Source organism: Hypanus sabinus, chromosome 5 (genome assembly GCF_030144855.1).
Source record: "Hypanus sabinus isolate sHypSab1 chromosome 5, sHypSab1.hap1, whole genome shotgun sequence".
Lineage (NCBI taxonomy): Eukaryota > Metazoa > Chordata > Chondrichthyes > Myliobatiformes > Dasyatidae > Hypanus > Hypanus sabinus.
The window spans coordinates 160668569-160687201 of record NC_082710.1 but is presented as its reverse complement, the minus strand read 5'-3'; the positions used below and the strand labels follow the sequence as shown (position 1 = coordinate 160687201).

At 43.3% G+C, this 18633-nt stretch overlaps 1 protein-coding gene across 7 annotated transcripts in view; it reads right to left on the bottom strand.

Moving 5' to 3' along the window:
• The window catches only part of LOC132394512 (uncharacterized), a 49120-nt gene that overhangs the window by 8989 nt on the left and 21498 nt on the right, over nucleotides 1-18633 (bottom strand). For 3 of the 7 annotated variants that reach the window (XM_059970773.1, XM_059970776.1, XM_059970777.1), the window contains 7 exons: nucleotides 15541-15843; nucleotides 11117-11374; nucleotides 8797-8913; nucleotides 8090-8194; nucleotides 4314-4439; nucleotides 4133-4228; nucleotides 1516-1614 (listed from right to left, as the gene is read on the bottom strand). In XM_059970773.1, coding sequence (XP_059826756.1) covers nucleotides 1516-1614; nucleotides 4133-4228; nucleotides 4314-4439; nucleotides 8090-8194; nucleotides 8797-8913; nucleotides 11117-11374; nucleotides 15541-15843 — 1104 coding nt within the window. Of the gene's footprint in view, nucleotides 1-1515; nucleotides 2436-4132; nucleotides 4229-4313; nucleotides 4440-8089; nucleotides 8195-8796; nucleotides 8914-11116; nucleotides 11375-15540; nucleotides 15847-18633 lie in introns of all 7 variants that reach the window. The other 4 variants (XR_009512346.1, XR_009512345.1, XM_059970772.1 and 1 more) reach the window with 4 other exon arrangements.

The following is an 18633-nucleotide window of genomic DNA, read 5'->3' as shown; positions in this document are numbered from 1 at the left end:
GTTTAAAAATTTTCCAACAGTTAGAATTCATAAGCATTTAATACCTGGGGTCTCTGATACCATGGACGAGGCACAACTCAATCACACCACTGAATCCATCGCACAAACCTGCACTTGCCCCAGGATGTGCTGAAGATGGAATACGTGCTTCTGTTTACTTAACGTCCTGTTCCCAGAACTCTACATCCCTCCCATCCTCCTATTGAGGCTTCCAGAATTCCGAACATGAACTTCCACCACTCACCCCCTCCTGTCTGACTAATGAGATCAGGTTTACTGTCATCTGCTCAAGTACATTGAGGTACAGGTACAATGAAAACATTACTCAAAGGCACACACGTACAAACACACAGAATGTAGATAATAAACTGTACAAGAGTGAAGAGAGAGAGAGAGACCACCAAAATGTCCTAGAGCAAAGGGAATTGGGAATACTGGCCCATAATTCATTGAAAGTGGTTAGACCGAGTCATAAAGAAAGCATTTGGCACATTGTTGTTTGTAAATCAAAGTACTGAGTACAGAAGATGGGATGTTATGTTAAAGCTGATGAGGCCTAATTTGGAGTATTGTGGCTGTTTTGACACCTACCTGCAGGACAGATGTAAACAAGCCTGAATTAATACAGAGAAATTTTACAAGGATGTTACTGGGTCTGGAGAACCAGTGTTATAAGGAATGATTGAATAGGTTAGAACTTTTATTCCTTGGAACAGAAGATTAAGAGGATATTTGATTTAAGTATACAAAATTATGATGGGTATAGATAAGGTAAATGCAAGCAGGCTTTTTCCACTGAGGTTGGGTGGGACTACAAACAAAGGTTGTAGGTTAAAGATGAAAGGTAAAAAATTTAAGGGGAACATGAGGGGAAACTTCTTCACTCAGAGGCTTGTGAGAGTGTGAAATGAGCTGCCAGCACAAGTGGTGTATGCAAGCTCGATTTCAACGTTTAAGAGAAGTTTGGATCAGTACATGAATGGTAGGGATATTGAGGTCTATGGGACTGGTGCAGTTCGATGGGAGTCGGCAGGTTAAATGGTTCAGCATGGACCAAGCGGGCCAAAGGGCCTGTTTCTGGGCTGTACTTTATTTTTTACTTCTAATGGGATTGAGAGCGATAAGAAATCAGCCTGATGGAATGGTGGAGTAGACTTGATGGGCCAGATAGCCCAATTCTGCTCATATGTCTCATGATCTTGTGGTTTTAACCCAGCACCAAAAGACAAAGGTCCCACGACTGACCTCTGTGGACCAGGAAACATCTCAAATCATATCCCAGCTGTAACAGGTCTACCTGAGATAATGCTCCATTCCGTTGTTGCACCGAATTACAACCCGTCCCACACAGAACACCAGGCATTTGGCCCGCAGTGTAAACAATGGTAATGTGTGATATGAAGGAACAGAACTGAGTCATTTCTAACTAAATACTGCTAGAGCTAGACATAGAGGCAACCTGTTACATAGCAACATACTCTTTTTGTCAAATATGCTTAGCTCTTCAATACTTACTCTTCCATACTATTAAAAATGAAAAGAAGATTATCGCAGCAACTATGATCAATGGGGCCACCGTGCTCCAGGTTAGATATGACACATGACAGCCTTGATCTGAAAAAGTGAAAATTGAATTGTGCAAAATCACAATGAGCATCTCAGCATGAGAAATTTAACAGTATTATTATTATTGGTTTATTATTGTCAAGTGTATTTACATACCCATCGTCCTGACTCCAGAACTTAGTTCCTTGACTAATAAAGGTGAGCATGTCGTATACCTTCCCTACAAGCCTCATCAACTTGTGCAAACACTTTCAGGGAGCTTTGGACTTGGCCCGAAGAACCCCTGTACTTCTGCAGGCAAATGGGACTAGTGTAGATGGGCAAAAGGTCAGCATGGACCTAGTGGGCTGTGTTACGTACCCCATAACTGGGTTAACAAACCAGCAGAAATGGAAGGATACGTTGGAGCCTGGTGGTACTGTAACTAAAGGTGTTTATTAGTAAACAAGACAATACAGTATCAATAACACAAATATACATATAAAACAGGTTAGCAATAATAAACATATAAGTGTAGAAATAATAACCAATAATAAGAAACAAGCTCTATCAATGTCTAGGGGTAAACAAATTGTCATAGACGAATATAAAGTTCAGTTCAGTTCGTGCTGAGGTAGTTGTTGTGTTGCAATTGTTGGAGAGAGAGAGATCGAGAACTGCAGTAGGCAAACCTTCTGTTGTCTTCTTATTCCATTGTACTGTTGTGGTTATTCAGTTATGACCCTCCCGTTCTCGGCTAGACCGTCCTTCCATGGTGGACGCGTCACTCTGGCATGAGTGGACATGCACACAAGCCCCCACCGGCCCTGCCATCACACTGTGAGCTTTGTGACTGATCTTCTGATTTAGTCCTCAAAGGCCCCACCTTCCTGTGGGTGCACAACACTCTTTCAGTGTCTGAGGGGTGTCTCCCCAGACCCATCTTTTATCCCCACTGACGGGGTATCAGCCATCCATCATCTCAATATGTCTATGTCCATCTAACTCGGCCTTCCTGCTGTCTCCTCAGGAATGTTAACGAGCAAAGAAACGTCCTTGTAGCGAAAGGTAAATAATCAGTGAAGAAGCCATAATACATAAATCATCCCTCTCTCTCTCTCTCTCTCTCTCTCTCTCTCTCTCTCTCTCTCATCTGTAGCAGATGTCTCTACCTCTGTACTTCATCTCTCTCTCTCTCATTAGCAGCATTGTTCCTGGGGGGGGGGGGGGGGGTTAACTCTGGACCCCATTTTCATCAGGTCTGTTCAGCACTCATAACAGCTGAAGGGCCTGTTTTACGTTGCACATGTGTGCAATCGGAGGGGAGATCCTCACCTTGAACCAAGCAGCTGAAGAGCTGCACCTGTATTTACTGTGTTTCTGACAGCATCCTCCCTTTCTCTCGTTTTCCATTCCCCATTCTGGTTGCCCTCTAACTACTTCCTATCAGCCCATCACCTCCCACTGGTGTGCCCTCCCCTTCCCTTTCTTCCATTGTCCACTGTCCTCTCCATCATATTCCTTCATCTTCACACCTTCCAGTCCACCATGTGCAAAGCCCTCCCCACTATTAAGCACACCTACACAGAGCGCTGTCGTAGGAAAGTAGCATCCATCATCAGGACCCCACCGTCGAGGTCATGCTTCCTTCTCAGGAGAAGCCTCAGGACTCACACCTCCAGGTTCAGGAACAGTTATTACCCCTCAATCATCAGGCCCCATCACTGAAATGCTCCCACAATTTATGGCCTCACTTTCCACGACTCTTCATCTCATGTTCTTGTTATTTATTGCATGTTTCTTTATTTATTTTTATTTCATTTTGTGTTGCTACAGATGTTGTCTTTTGCACACCGGTTGTCTGACCTGTGGGTGCGGTCTTCCACTGATTCTACTATGGTTATTATATTTATTGAGCGTGTCCACAGAAAATAAATCACAGGGTTGTACATGGTGACATATATGTACTCTGATAATAAATAAATTTACTTTGAACTTTGAAATATCACCTCTCAGCTTCTTACTGAATCCCATCTCCTCCAACTGCCCCCTCAGCTGCATTCACCTGCCTGTTTATACTTTCTCCCCACCCTCCTCTCCTTCTGTCCCTTCCTTTCCAGTCATGGTGAAGGCTTTTGGACTGAAATGTCAACTGTTTATTTCCCTCCATAGATGCCGCCTGAATTTCCGACTTTCTCCAGCATCTTACGTGTGTTGCGTAAGACTTCCAGTCTGCAGAATCTCTGTGTTTATGACCATCTACTTGTAAGCCACTTGCTACTGACAATAACCATTATAATCAACGGACCAAACCCCCATTCCTAGGTCTGATGAGCATCATCTGCCTTTATCTCTTTTAATCAGACACAGTCAGAGTTCTTTTTGTTACTCTCCTCTTTCAGTCCTAATCAGTGGCCTTGCCTGCCTCAATCTGATGGAGGGATTAAATAGATAAATGAGATCACTCAAATTCTCCCCAAGTCTCAGTCAGCCTTTCATTCAGCTGTTTACAGTGGAGACTTCTCAAAGCTGAACACAATCCATAGAATTAAAACAAAAGGCACCGAGGGGCTGTTGGTAAACTCACTGCTTTGCTGAATCTCCTCAATGAGGATGACGATGGAAATGGCGATCACAATGACGGAACTCATGACGCCACAGAAGTCAATCGAAGCGCGTAAACCTGGTAAGTGCGAACGGTGGATTGGATTAGGACAATTTCAACATTCACAATGGGATATTTTTCTGATAAATCATCTTCTATTTACCTGTGCAGTCTAAGAACTTTCTGATACACTGGCAGCCCTGATTCCAAATGGTGATGGTCAGGCACACATTCAAAGGCAGCAGGGCAACCACAATGAACAGGGTAACCACAGATGCAGAGGCAGCTCCTAGAATTATCATCCACAATAAATGAAGGGATGTTAAGTGAACATAATGTTTTATTACCATTCAGCAACTCACTCATAGTTCATACATGTCAGCTCTGCTTGTGTCTGACACTGGGACAGTTTAGTCCAAGTTCCTTTATAAATTGGTGAAGGACCTTCTAAGAACACAACTCTAAAGCACAAGCAGGTTCGTTAATCTCTGAATCTGCTCAGAATGGACTGAACACAGGTCTGATCCAGAATTGACTCCATTCATGCACATCTTCCACTTTCTTCATACCTTTACTCCAATACCCGCTAATCTCCATTGAATGCAAACACCAGATCTTTTATCCAGTTTTCCTTCCAGCATCTCTTGTTTTCATTCCCTTCACTCTGAACGTTAGCTGTTTTTACCGACTCTGTTCATCTGGTATAAGATTCACAAACTAATAGAAATACTTGCTCCCCAACTATGCCACCAGTTTCCATGAAGTATTCAGAACTTTGCAGAGAGACATTTATAGGATGCAGAAATGGGCTGAGAAGTGGCAGATGGAGTTCAACCTGGAGAAGTGTGAGGTGATACACATTGGAAGGACAAACTCCAAGGCAGAGTACAAAGTAAATGGCAGGATACTTGGGAGTGTGGAGGAGCAGAGGGATCTGGGGGTACATGTCCACAGATCCCTGAAAGTTGCCTCACAGGTAGATAGGGTAGTTAAAAAAGCTTATGGAGTGTTAGACTTTCATAAGTCGAGGGATAGCGTTTAAGGGTCGCAGGGTAATGATGCAGCTCTGTAAAACTCTGGTTAGGCGACACTTGGAGTACTGTGTCCATTTCTGGTCGCCTCAGTATAGGAAGGATGTGGAAGCATTGGAAAGGGTACAGAGGTGAATTACCAGGATGCTGCCTGGTTTAGAGAACATGCATTATGCTCAGAGATTAAGGGAGCTAGGGCTTTATTTTCCGGAGAGGAAGATGAGAGGAGACATGATAGAGGTATACAAGATATTAAGAGGAATAGACAGAGTGGACAGCCAGCACCTTTTCCCCAGGGCACCACTGCTCAGTACAAGAGGACATGGCTTTAAGGTAAGGGGAGGAAAGTTCAAGGGGGATATTAGAGGAAGGTTTTTTGCTCAGAGAGTGGTTGGTGTGTGGAATGCACTGCCTGAGTCAGTGGTGGAAGCAGATACACAAGTTAAGTTTCAGAGACTACTAGACAGGTATATGGAGGAATTTAGGTGGAAGGTTATATGGGGGGAGGGGCAGGATTGAATGGTCAGCACAACATTGTGGGCTGAATGGCCTGTACTGTACTGTATTGTTCTTTGAAATATCCCCAATTCTAAAAACTTCTAGCCACAGCCCTTATCTGTGCAGTCTCTGGTCATAATTTGACCCTTTGAACCGAGCTATTATTTTGACCATTTATTTTGTATTTCCTAATTTATGGCCTGCAGAAACACTAGTCCTTCAAATATAATAAAAATCACATTTAATATCACCAGTATGTCATGAAATTTGTTAACTTTACAGCAGCAGTACAATGCAATACATAATAGAGAAAAGTGTTGAATTACAGTAAATATATATACATACACAGTCTAACTATATGTGAGTGTGTATATTATATATATATTAAATAGTTAAATAACTAGTGTAAAAATAAAAACAAAAAGTAGTGAGTCGGGTGTCCTGAACGATGGATGCTGTCTTTTTGAGGCACCGTTCCTTGAAGATCTAGGAGTCCTTGTTCATCAGTCACTGAAAGTGAATGAGCAAGTGCAGCAGGCAGTAAAGAAGGCTAATGGAATGTTGGCCTTTATTACAAAGGGAATTGAGTACAAGAGCAAGGAAATCCTCTTGCATTTGTACAGAGCCCTGGTGAGACCACACCTGGAGTATTGTGTACAGTTTTGGTCTCCAGGGTTAAGGAAGGACATTCTGGCTGTAGAGGAAGTACAGCGTAGATTCACGAGGTTAATTCCTGGGATGTCTGGACTGTCTTACGCAGAGAGGTTAGAGAGACTGGGCTTGTACACGCTGGAATTAGGGAGATTGAGAGGGGATCTGATTGAAACATATAAGATTATTAAGGGATTGGACAAGATAGAGGCAGGAAGTATGTTCCAGATGCTGGGAGAGTCCAGTACCAGAGGGCATGGTTTGAGAATAAGAGGTAGGTCATTTAGGACAGATTTAAGGAAAAACTTCTTCTCCCAGAGAGTTGTGGGGGTCTGGAATGCACTGCCTCGGAAGGTAGTGGAGGCCAATTCTCTGGATGCTTTCAGGAAGGAGCTAGATAGGTATCTTATGGATAGGGGAATCAAGGGATATGGGGACAAGGCAGGAACCGGGTATTGATAGTAGTTGATCAGCCATGATCTTAAAATGGCGGTGCAGGCTCGAAGGGCCAAATGGTCTACTTCTGCACCTATTGTCTATTGTCTATTGATGTCCTGGATACTATGGAGGCTGGTGTCCATGATGGAGAAGACTAATTAGTCAGTTCCATGACTAAATAGCTCCACATGTAACTGTTCCATAACTCTTACTCCATACCAAGGGAAAGGGTCAAGGTGAGAGAGTGGGGCAGATATGAAAGGTGAACCATGATCTTGCTGAATGGTGAAGTGGGGATGGGGATCAAACTAGCTTGTTCACCTTGACGAATGATATTAATTGATTCAGTAATGGATTCTTTCCCTCCACCAATAGGTTTTTGATTGATCAAAAAACCCACAAACACTTGCTCATAATTCCTCTTATGCTCTTTTTTGTTTTGTAATCGTTAAGTCTACATCCCTCTGCACCCTCTTTAGATTCTGTGAATTGGAGCCTCCATACCAGGTTGTGATGAGACCAGTCAGAATTCTCTGTAGGAATTTGTTAAGAGTCTTTGGAGACATACGAAATCTCCTCAAACTTCTAATGTAGTGGAACCACCACCAAGTCTTCTTTATAATTGTTGGGCCCAGAATAGGCCATCTGAGACATTGACGTGCAGGAACATGTTTACAGGCTTGCCTATCACATAGACAGCCATGATGCAATGACCATGGTTGACCTTGACCAGTGGAGGTCTGTCAACATCAAAATATCAAGACATACAGAGAAATGTAGGGTTTTCATCAACGACCAACACATTCCGAGGATTGTGCCGGGGCAGACGGCCAGCGTCACCTTGCATCCAGCGCCAACATAGCACACCCTCAACTTACTAGCCTGTGTGTCTTTGCAGTGAGGGAGGAAACAGGAGCAACTGGAGGAAACCCATGTGGTCAGAGGGAGAATATACAAACTCCTTGAACTCAGATAACAACTACAACACCATGCCATCCATGAGCCATATCGCTCCATTCCCTGTGTCTAAAAGCCTTTGGAATGTCACTGCTTCCACCCCCATCCCGGGCAGCCCACCGCTGGGTGAAAAACATGTCCCCCACATCACCTTTAAACTTTCCCCCTCTCTCCTTAAAGTGATAGCACCTAGTATTCAACATTTCTACCCAAAGAAAGAGATTTTGCCTAAACATACCACGTCACCCATAACTTTAATGAGACCAATACACTCTGTGATGGAGAGGGCACACGGCTTTCTCCCTCCCTCCTTGCCTGAGTAGATCACGTTCACGTCAATAACAAATACTATTTTTGCACATACCTTTTATTGCAATCCAGGAACCGAGGGCAATGGAAATAACAAGAAGAGACAGTGTGTTACAGATAAATAGGAGCAAAAACAAGTATTTGAGCTGCCTCAGTGAACCTGTGGAGAAAATAAGACAGATGTTAAGATACTTGGAACCCTCCATACTCCACTGTAAGAGACTGGATACGCCACAGGTTGTTTAACCATGAAGCGTAGGGGACAGAGGGGTGGTCTAGAGGTTTTCAAGATCATGAGGGTCATTAACAAGATGAATAGTCTCCCTCTTTTTCCAGGGTAGGGGAGCCTAAAACTAGAAGGCAGAGGTTTAAGATGAGAAGGCAGATCTAAAGGGGGTTAGAGAAGGAACTTGTTTGACACTGGGGGTCGTGGGTACATGGAACTTGAGAAAGGATTAGGTTCCAGTACAATTACAACATTTAAACAGATAGGTTAGGAAAGGAGGGATAAAGGCCAAATACATACTGGTTAGAATGGAGCAGTTTTCCCTGCAGTGAAGGATGGATGAACATATGGAGCTTTATATGTGAGGGACATTGATAAGATGTATTGTCACACTTGTTCTCATTTTTCTGAATTTTTATAATTACTTTCAACAGGGCTTTGGGAATGCAATGAAATTCCCACCATCACACTAAATTTTTCAAATTAGATCAGATTAACTTACCATGGATTTATGAGAGCAGAGATTTGACACCTACCACTTTCCTTTTCCCTCCTAAAGAAACACAGGAGCAGCAGACCAAAAAATGACACAACGGAGAATACTATTCCGATAATTGATGTGACCACAATGCTAGTCTCCACCAGAGGAAGACCTGCCAACAGAAAGGTTCCACATTAGAGTAACAAAGGGATTCTCAGAGAAAATGACCAACTTCTTATTGTCACAACCACCTGTTCAATTGAAGTCCTTGTATTTGGTTAAACCAACACAGGACATGCATTGTGTATAAGTTGATGAAAGATATTGATTGTGTGGATAGCCACAGGCTTTTTTCCCAGGGTTGAAATGGCTAACACATGGGGGCATAATTTTAAAGTGCTTGGAAATGGGTATTGAGAGGATGTCAGGGGTAAGTTTTTCACACAGAGAGTGGTGGATGCGTGGAATGCACTAGGGATGGTGGTAGAGGCAGATACATTAGGGTCTGTTAAGAGACAAATGGAGCTTAGAAAAATAGAGGGCTATGCAGTTGGGAAATAGTAGCCAGTTTCTAGAGTAGGTTACATAGTCAGCACAGCATTGCGGGCCGAAAGGCCTGTAATGTGCCGTAGATTTCTATATTTCTAATTTTTCTTAATAAATTCATTTTCAATCTGGACACATCCAAAAAGGGCAACATTAATTACCCATCCCTCATTGCCTGTCAGAAGGTGGTGATAAGCTGTCATCCTGAAACACTGCAGTACTTTTGGTGAAGGTGTTTCCACAGTGCCAGGACTGAGATCTGTTAGCAATGAAGAAGAACATAGACCAGTCCAGGAAAAGACACTGGCCCATGATGTTATGCAGAACTAACTAAGCTAATAATTAAATGCTTAACTAAACTAATTCCTTCTGTGTATGTCTATTCTCCATCCAATTCTTTGTACCTATCAAAGACTCTTTTAAATTCCTCATCCCTTCCTCGCTGACCATCAATACAGATGCACTTTAGAGTTGCACGTTTAGCCCACTGCTCCAGTCTCTACACACTCTTGATTGAGTGGCTAGCTACAGCTCTAACACCATGCATAAATTTGCCGATGACATCACCGTAGTTGAGAGAATTTCAGATGGCGATGAGAGAGTGTACGTCAGATAGATCAGCTGGACTGAGTGGTGTTGCAGCAGAGAACCTTGCACTTAATGTCTGTAAGGAGAAGCCCGGAGAACATATTGAGGAGTTAGCAGTGGAAATGGTGAGCAGCTTCAAGTTCCTGGATGTCAGCCTCTCAGATGATCTATCCTGGGCCCTATGTATTAAGTCAAACATGAAGAATGCACACCAATGCCAATGCTTCATTAGGAATTTGAGGATGTTTCATATGTCACTAAATATGAGGGTTTTTTACAGCTATATGGTGGAAAGCATTCTGACAATGATTGCATCACTGTCTGGCACAGAGGTTTAAACACACAGGAACAAAAGAGGCTACAGAGGTTGTAGGTTCAACCAGCTCCATCATAGGCAGATCCTTCCCACCATCAAGGACATCCTCAACAGGCAGAATGATCTGCCAGGATACTGCCTGGATTAGAGAGCATGACTTTTGAGGATAGGTTGAGCAAGCTGGGGCTTTTCTCTCTGGTGTGAAGGAAGATGAGATGTGACTTAACAGAGGTGTACAAGGTAACAGGCATAGTTCATGTTCCAGGGCAGAAATGGCCAATGTGTCGGGGCATTACTTTGATGTAATTGGAGGATAGTATTGGGAGGATGTCAGAGGTGAGTTTTTTTTAAAAAGAGTGTTAAGCTTATGGAATGTGCTGCCAGCAGTGGCGGTACAGGTGGATACATTAGCGAGGTAAAGGAAATCATCAGTAGGCATGTGAATAATCGAGAAATGGTGGGCTATGTGGGAGGAAATGGTTAAATTGGTCTTAGAGAAGGTTAAAAATTTAGCAGGACATCATGGGCCGAAGGGCCTGTACTGCTCTGTGTTTTATTCCTCTTTTGCATATTTATTCATTTGATTTGTACTATAACTTCTAGTAATCTTTAACTCTTTGCATGATAGTGCTGCTGCATAACAACAATCTAGGCTTCAGTAACCTAATACAAAATATTCCCTCACTACCCATATCATTTTGTGAGGGACAACTTCTATACATTGAAGAAATAAGAGACCAAAACCTTTGTTTTCAGGGGAAATAATTCTTCCTTTTCTCATTCAACCAAACTGCTGATGACTTATATTTAAAGATTTTTAATTAACTTTTGCTCTCTCTGCTCCACTACGACTGTGTTCAAAAGCTGAGCACCAGCTGATGATGATGAACTGTACCCTTGTGATATCATCCACAAGCAAGCTTACCGTGAATAGTTAGCGAGTAGTTTGCCTGGACAGAGCTGACGGGGTTGGTGACATCACAGGTGTAAGTTCCACAGTCACTTCTGGAAGCGCTCGGGATAACAAGGCTTTTGTTACCGTCCAGCAACTGATCCTGGGAAAGCTCCCTTCCGTCTTTCCGCCATTGGTAGCTCAGAGAATCTCCGTCAACAGTACAGTTGAGCTGGATGGTGGAATGCAGAGAGCTGCCATTGTTCCGGATGGATAGTTTGGACAGCTTCTCTAAGAGAGAAACTACTGATTAATGAGATGCAATGTTAGCAACGAGCTCTCTCACTGTGACAAAGAGACCAATGATCGGCAGGTCAGGTAGGTGCAGTAGAGGGAGAAATACAACTGGTGTCTCAGATCCAACACATCTCTTCCCCCCCCACCCCCACTGGTAATTTGCTAATGGGACCAATGGAAACAGCTCTACAGAGAAATAGTTGTGGGAGGCAGATTGGTGTCTATGGGATAGCTTTAAGTCAGTGGACTGGGCTGTATTCCAGGTCTCATCTGGGAATCTGAATGAATACATTATTGTTGTCACGGACTTTATTAAAACAGCTGTTGATGAGTACATCCCCACAAAATCATTCAGAATTTCCACTATCAGAAGCCCTGGATGAATCATGAGATTCGAAATCTGCTGAGAGCCAAATCAGAGAAATTCAAGTCGGGTGACCAGCAAAGTTACAAGAAGTCCAGGAATGATGTCTGGAAAGCCATTTCACAGGCTAATTACAATTCTAAATTAAACTTGAATCAATGAAGGTTGCTCAAAAGTAGGGCTTGAATATTATTACCACTTATAAAATTAAATCAGGTGTCATAAGTTACAACAGGACTTCACTTCCAGATGAGCTCAATGCCTTCTATACTGGCTTTGACGATCAGGACATGGAGGAACCATCACAAAGTCCCATCGCTCCCGGCGATCTGATGATTTCCATCTCTGAAGCCGAAGCAAGCAACCTTCACGAGGGTGAACCCGTGGGAAGTATCCAGACCAGGGATGAAAGACCTGTACACTGAGATCTGTAACCTCCCACTTCGGCAGTGTGTCATTCCCAATTGTTTCTTTTCTTTTTGGGGGGAGGGAGAGAGGGGGGTGTGTAGAGGGAGAGAGGTGATGGAGAGAGTGGTGGGGGTGTTTCAAGAGAGGGCTGGGGATGGGGGAGTGGGGTGTTTGGGAGGGGGGAGGGAAAGGTATGTTTATAGAGGGGTGGTGTGTGGGGGGTGTAGATGCAGGGGTACAGAAAGGGGGTAGATGCAGGGGGATAGGGAGGCTGTGGCATGTCGATTTGTCGAGTGAAGACATAGTTTTTGTTGGACTGCAGAGTATGGTCTCCCTTTGGGGGGTTTCGTTGTTGCTTTGCTGGTGGGTGGTGGGTGCTGATGCTTCCTGCTAGAACACGTGGGGGAGGGTGAGAGGGAGAGTTGATGTTTTGCTGCTGCTTGTGTGTGGGAGGGGGAGCGAGGCTTTGGGTTCTGAGGTTTTTTCCTGTCATTCATTCTTCGGTGTTCTCGTCTGCTTTTGTGGGTGTCTGTGAAGAGTAGGAATTTCAGATTGCATATTGTTTATATTCTCTGATGTCAAATGAAACCTTTCAACCATACAGGAGGGAGATTGCGAATCTGGCTGAGTGATGTCAGCAACAACCTCTTACTCAATGCCAGCAAGTCCAAGGAACTGACTGTAGACTTCAGGAGAGGGAAACCAGAGTCCATGACCCAGTCCTCATTAGAAGATCAGAGGTGAGAGTGTTAGCAAATTTAAATCCTGGGTGTCATCATTTCGGAAGACCTGTCCTGGGCCCAGAACGCATTTACGAAGGAAGCCCGGCAGCAGCTCTGCTTCCTCAGGGGTTTGCAGAGATTTGGCATGACAACTAAAACTTTAACAAACTTCTATCGATGTGTAATGGAGAGCATATTGATTGGCTTCATCATAGCCTGGTATGAAAACACCAATGACCTTGAACAAAAAAATCCTTTAAAACATAGTGGATATGATCCAGTCCACCACAGGTTAAGCCCCACCCCCAGTAGTAACTCTGTCTTTGGTCGTATTTGTTTTTCTCTCAACTTGCACCAGTGTTGTCATGGGCAATGATAAACATGCAAGTTGTATATAATTTATGTTAACTTATCTCTGTCCTTACCTTGCAATGCTCTGTGCTGCTGCTGCAGAAAGCTATTTTTCATAGCATTCAGACCCTGCATATAAACAACTATAAACCTGAATGGTCCACTGAAATCAGAGATTGATCTTGTGTGTATCAATGTACAGTCACTGTAAATACTGTAAACACTTCTCAAATACTCTTTTGGACTTGAAAAATGAGCCTTTCAGAAGTGAAAGTTAACGAATCACTTCTGTACATAAAATTAGACAGAAGTTTAAAGAGCTGCTTTGTACGACAGGTTGCGTTAGTTATTGGTTCTGATCAGAGATTTCAGAGCCACTTGTGAATCACTGTGGTTAGAGAATGCGGACCTTGGAACAGACACCAATAAGAAAAGGAAAATGCATTAGGTTGCACATTCCTTTCTCTCATACTTAAGTTGAAGTGGATTTACTTTGTACATCACGGGCACATCCCTCCCTGATCAAAGATCCCCACCACCCTGACCATGCCATCTTCTCACAGCTACTATCAGGCAGGAGGTACAGAAGCCTGAAGTCCCACCCCACCAGGCTCGAGAACAACCACAGCACTTCAACCATTTGGTTCATGATCCAACTGACAAAATTTTAATCACTGTCTCGGTTCAGTAAAACAATGATCACTTTGCACTAAAATGGATGTTTGCTTTGTTCTAGTTGTGTTCTCCATTGAAAAATCTCTATCATCTATGTTTTTCTTGTGAATGTTGCTTATCTGATGCTGTGTGCCTGTGATGTTGCTGCACGTTTTTTATTAAACCTACACAGACATGTACTTGTCCATATGGCAACACACTTCACAATAAACCATATCGAGGCTGAAAATGACTCAGGATGAAGGAGAGAATTTCATTTTTCTTGAAACATTTGGGCAATGATGCCCAAGGTTCCACAGGCAGCAGTCCCTCTTCAGATCTCTGGGATCTGTTTGGGAATATTGTTTAGGAAAATGCCACCTACCACTTTAAATACAGCAGACTGACCATAATACAAACATAACAATTATATGCAGATAAACTAATGGAATTATGATTGCTTGTGAATTGATGGAAACTCTATAAAGCCTCTGAACCCCTTCCGTCTGCTAACCAGGGCATGCTCCCAGAATCCCAGCCTCTCAGCCCCTTCCATCCTCTACCCTGGAGAGGCTCCCAGAATCCCAGCCTCTCAACCCCTTTCATCCTCTACCCTGGAGAAGCTCCCAGAATCCCAGCCTCCCAACCCCTTTCATCCTCTACCCTGGAGAAGCTCCCAGAATCCCAGCCTCCCAACCCATTCCATCCTCTACCCTGGAGAGGCTCCCAGAATCCCAGCCTCTCAACCCCTTCCATCCTCTACCCTGGAGAAGCTCCCAGAATCCCAGCCTCCCAACCCCTTCCATCCTCTACCCTGGAGAGGCTCCCAGAATCCCAGCCTCCTAACCCCTTCCATCCTCTACCCTGGAGAGGCTCCCAGAATCCCAGCCTCCCAACCCCTTCCATCCTCTACCCTGGAGAGGCTCCCACAATCCCAGCCTCCCAACCCCTTCCATCCTCTACCCTGGAGAAGCTCCCAGAATCCCAGCCTCCCAACCCCTTCCATCCTCTACCCTGGAGAAGCTCCCAGAATCCCAGCCTCCCAACCCCTTCCATCCACTACCCTGGAGAGGCTCCCAGAATCCCAGCCTCTCAATCCCTTCCATCTTCTGCCCTGGGCATACTTCCAGAATCGTAGCCTCTCAACCCCTTCCATCTTCTACCCTAGTCAGACATCCGGATTCCCAGCCTCGATCTCAGTATCTAATCAGCAAGTAGAAAAGCTTAATACGACATATTGAAACTCACCAGGGAGAACCGAAAATCCTTCTCCCATCCTCACATTACTTCTCCCCCACCTGCTCTCTCTGCCCTTCAGCCCCTCTCTCCAGTGACCTGCCCAACAGGAAATTCCAACCTTCTGATAATAACAAAGAGCCCACCTGCAGAACAGTAGACAGAGAATCTGTTACTATGGTAAGGCAGGTATCTCACAGTCACTGTGAGCATTCAGAGTCTAGTCACAGATTCTGAGTCCTCCTGCACAGAAAAGGCTGTTCAGCCCAGCAAATCCATGTTGACTGCTTTCCCCATTTGCCTGTTAGTACAGTATCTTTTATTTCAAATTTTACCCTGGTAGGTGAGGCCTTTAATGGATCCCACAACCACAGATTCTGCCACGAATGACTCATTGCCACATCACCAATAAGTGCAATACTCACCAAAGACGAGCACGCTTATTACTTTCAACAGTCGGCTATCCATCGTGAAGCTGTAATCTCCTTGATCACCGGCTTGTAATCTGTTCACCATCAGAGAGCCATTGAACTGAATAAACTGTAGCCGGGAGTTGAACTGTTCACTGGGTTCTGCCCACTTCTGGAAACTTGGGATGTAATGCAAAATGGTGAGAGGACTTTTGTGGCTGGAGGTGAACGACCAAAGAATTTCATTCTTCTCGGGATTAACTTTGACACCGGGATCCAGTAAAATGGATGAACCACGGGCACCAGCTACTGTGCTGCCTGCTTAGGATAGGAAAATATAAACGATGAAACTGGTGTCAGACATGAAATATTAAAATGAACAGGAGAGTAAACAAGCACCTATTGCATGGGCAGATGGAATGGGTTATTGGGGGTATGTGGAGGCTATTCGGACGAAATTAAGTTTATAACGTCAATTCAATTCTGAATAAACTGACTGAAAAAGGTCAAAGGTGAAGGCACCTCAAATGCAAGTGAGTTGTAATTTATTACTCAAATTACAAAAATTGCAATTTATTTTTTATTGAAGTTTGTCATCAAACTAACATTTCCATTAGATGTATTTCAGATACGATATATATCATATAATCATATTGGTCACAAATCTCCACATAATTATCTGAGGTATACACTCATAGAAAGGAGAGAAAGAACAATCAAAGTAAGAAAACTATGTACAAACTAGGGAGTGATTTTTTTTTTACAACATATTCGTTGATTTGTGAGAATAAAATCAGGCCTATGAGGTGTTATGTGATTAAAACATTTAAACCATTCCCAGTATGAATCAAATTGTTCCAACTTATGATTAACACATGCTGTTATCTTCTCCATTTTGTAAATGTCCATTGTAATTTCCATCCATGCATTTAAAGTTGGGCTCTCCTGTGATAACCATTTCCTAGTAAGGGCCTTTTTGCCAACCACCAGCAGTATATTCATTAAATATTTATCTCTTACCAACCATTCTTGAGGTATATATCCAAAACTTACTCTCTAAGGGTATTTCACATTTAAAGCTGTCTTGCAGGGCATTGTGTATCCCACTCCAACAGTCTTTGATAACGTGGCATTCCCAGAAAATATAATAATGGTTTGCATTTTGATTTCCACAATTTCTCCAGGAAACGGGGATGTTACTATCATAATGGGATTTCTGAGAGGGTGTAATAAAATATCTTATCAAGTTTTTCCACCTGAACTCCCTCCATTTCTGTGAACTGGTACACTTCCATTGATACCTCCATATTGTTGTCCATTCTTCCTCAGATATAATTATCCCTCCTTCCTTCTCCCATTTTGTTTTAATGTATGAAGTCCAATGTGTTTTAAGATCTGACAAACCCTTATACACACGAAATGATTCTACTACCGTTGTCTGAATTGTATGCTTTTCTAAATAGATCTATGAGACATGTACGTGACCTGGTTACATTCTTAACCGTCCTATTATCATACTGTTGCATCTGTAAATACCGATAAAAGTCTTGTTTTTCTAATAAGTGTTTCAAAACTGAACACTGTTCCTCCTTCAAGTTGCAGACAAAATTACTTGTACCCGTGTTCCTTCCGATTCAGATCTCCCAGTCACTTTAATAATTGTTGCTAGATCTGCAAACTTTCTGATAACCTTCTCTGCAACAAGTTACCAATGGCAGTTCACAGTCTCTTCGCAAAACAGTAATCACTCATCAACAAGACCTTTGTGGTAAATCCCCTCTGCGTCCTCCCCAAAGCCTTCACTCCGTTCCTATCATGCGTAGAATCGGGCACAATTTTTGGGCTGGTTCCAAGTCTTTACATGGGATTATCACAACTCCCTTCATTTATATTTTGTAAATGAATCCCAGGATCTTTTTCTCGGTTATTTCTTGCTGTATTAACTGACCGACAATGGCTCAGGGAACACTTCAGATACACAGAGGTATTAGGCAGAGGAAAACTCTGATCTCAAACCTCCATTACCTTGCAACTCTGGACACGTGTGGGGAACACTTCTGGAGTAAACCCTAAGGAGAACTCTGGAGCTGAAGTCTCTAATGCAGTCATTCATTAAGTCCCATGTTGCTGGCAACTCTTGCCATGCTGCTGGTGCCAAAACTGTATCAGTCTCTGCCATTCCTTTGGATTCATCAGCTTCATGGAGAGGGAGAGCCTGCTACATGGGCAACGGCTTGCTCTCCATATCACACTGCCCTGGCTTGCGTATCACATAGACAGCCGGGGTGCAACATCTATGGTCGATCCCGACTAACTGATTGTCTCTCCCTCATGAGGCAGAGGGATTCTATATTCAAACTTTAATTGTCTCAATACGTCAGTATTCTGATCAATAACAGTTAAGGCTGATGAAACAAGAACTAAAACAAGTTAGGTGAGTAATTTGTTACACAAGATGACCGGCCCAGTTCACAATGTTGAACAATGTAGGTCAGATCTCTTTTTCCCTGACGTAGAACGATTGTGAAAATGAAACTACCCTCACACCCCAAATGTAGAGAACTTAGGATTAAAGATTAGCTTTATTTGTCACATGTACATCAAAACATAAAAACTCAGTGAAATGTGTTGAGTTTCATCTTTGACTAACATAGTAGAGGGTCATCTCTTTATAATAGCTTTGTTTCTACAGAGATGTGCATCTGTGTGGATTTTCCATCCTTCCTTATATTCCCCATGGAGAGTTATTTTTTCATTTACATAGAAATATAGAAAGCCTACAGCACAATACAGGCCCTTTGGCCCACAAAGCTGTGTCGAACATGTCCTTACCTTGGAACTACCTAGACTAACCCATAGCCCTCCATTTTACTAGGCACCATGGACCCATTTGATGAATTTGGCTCTTGTTTGATAAGCTTCAGTCTAGATGTCATAGTTCAGTTTCTATAGTGACTTGGTTTTCCATTCATAACTTATCATAACCAAGTATTTCAGCAGTCTGACACTCATTTGCTGCCGCCCAACAGGGAGGTGCAGCGCCAGGGGCAGTGTGGTGTGGTGTCCAAGCTGGGGTCGGCATGCAGTGCTGCACTCAATGTCCCCCCC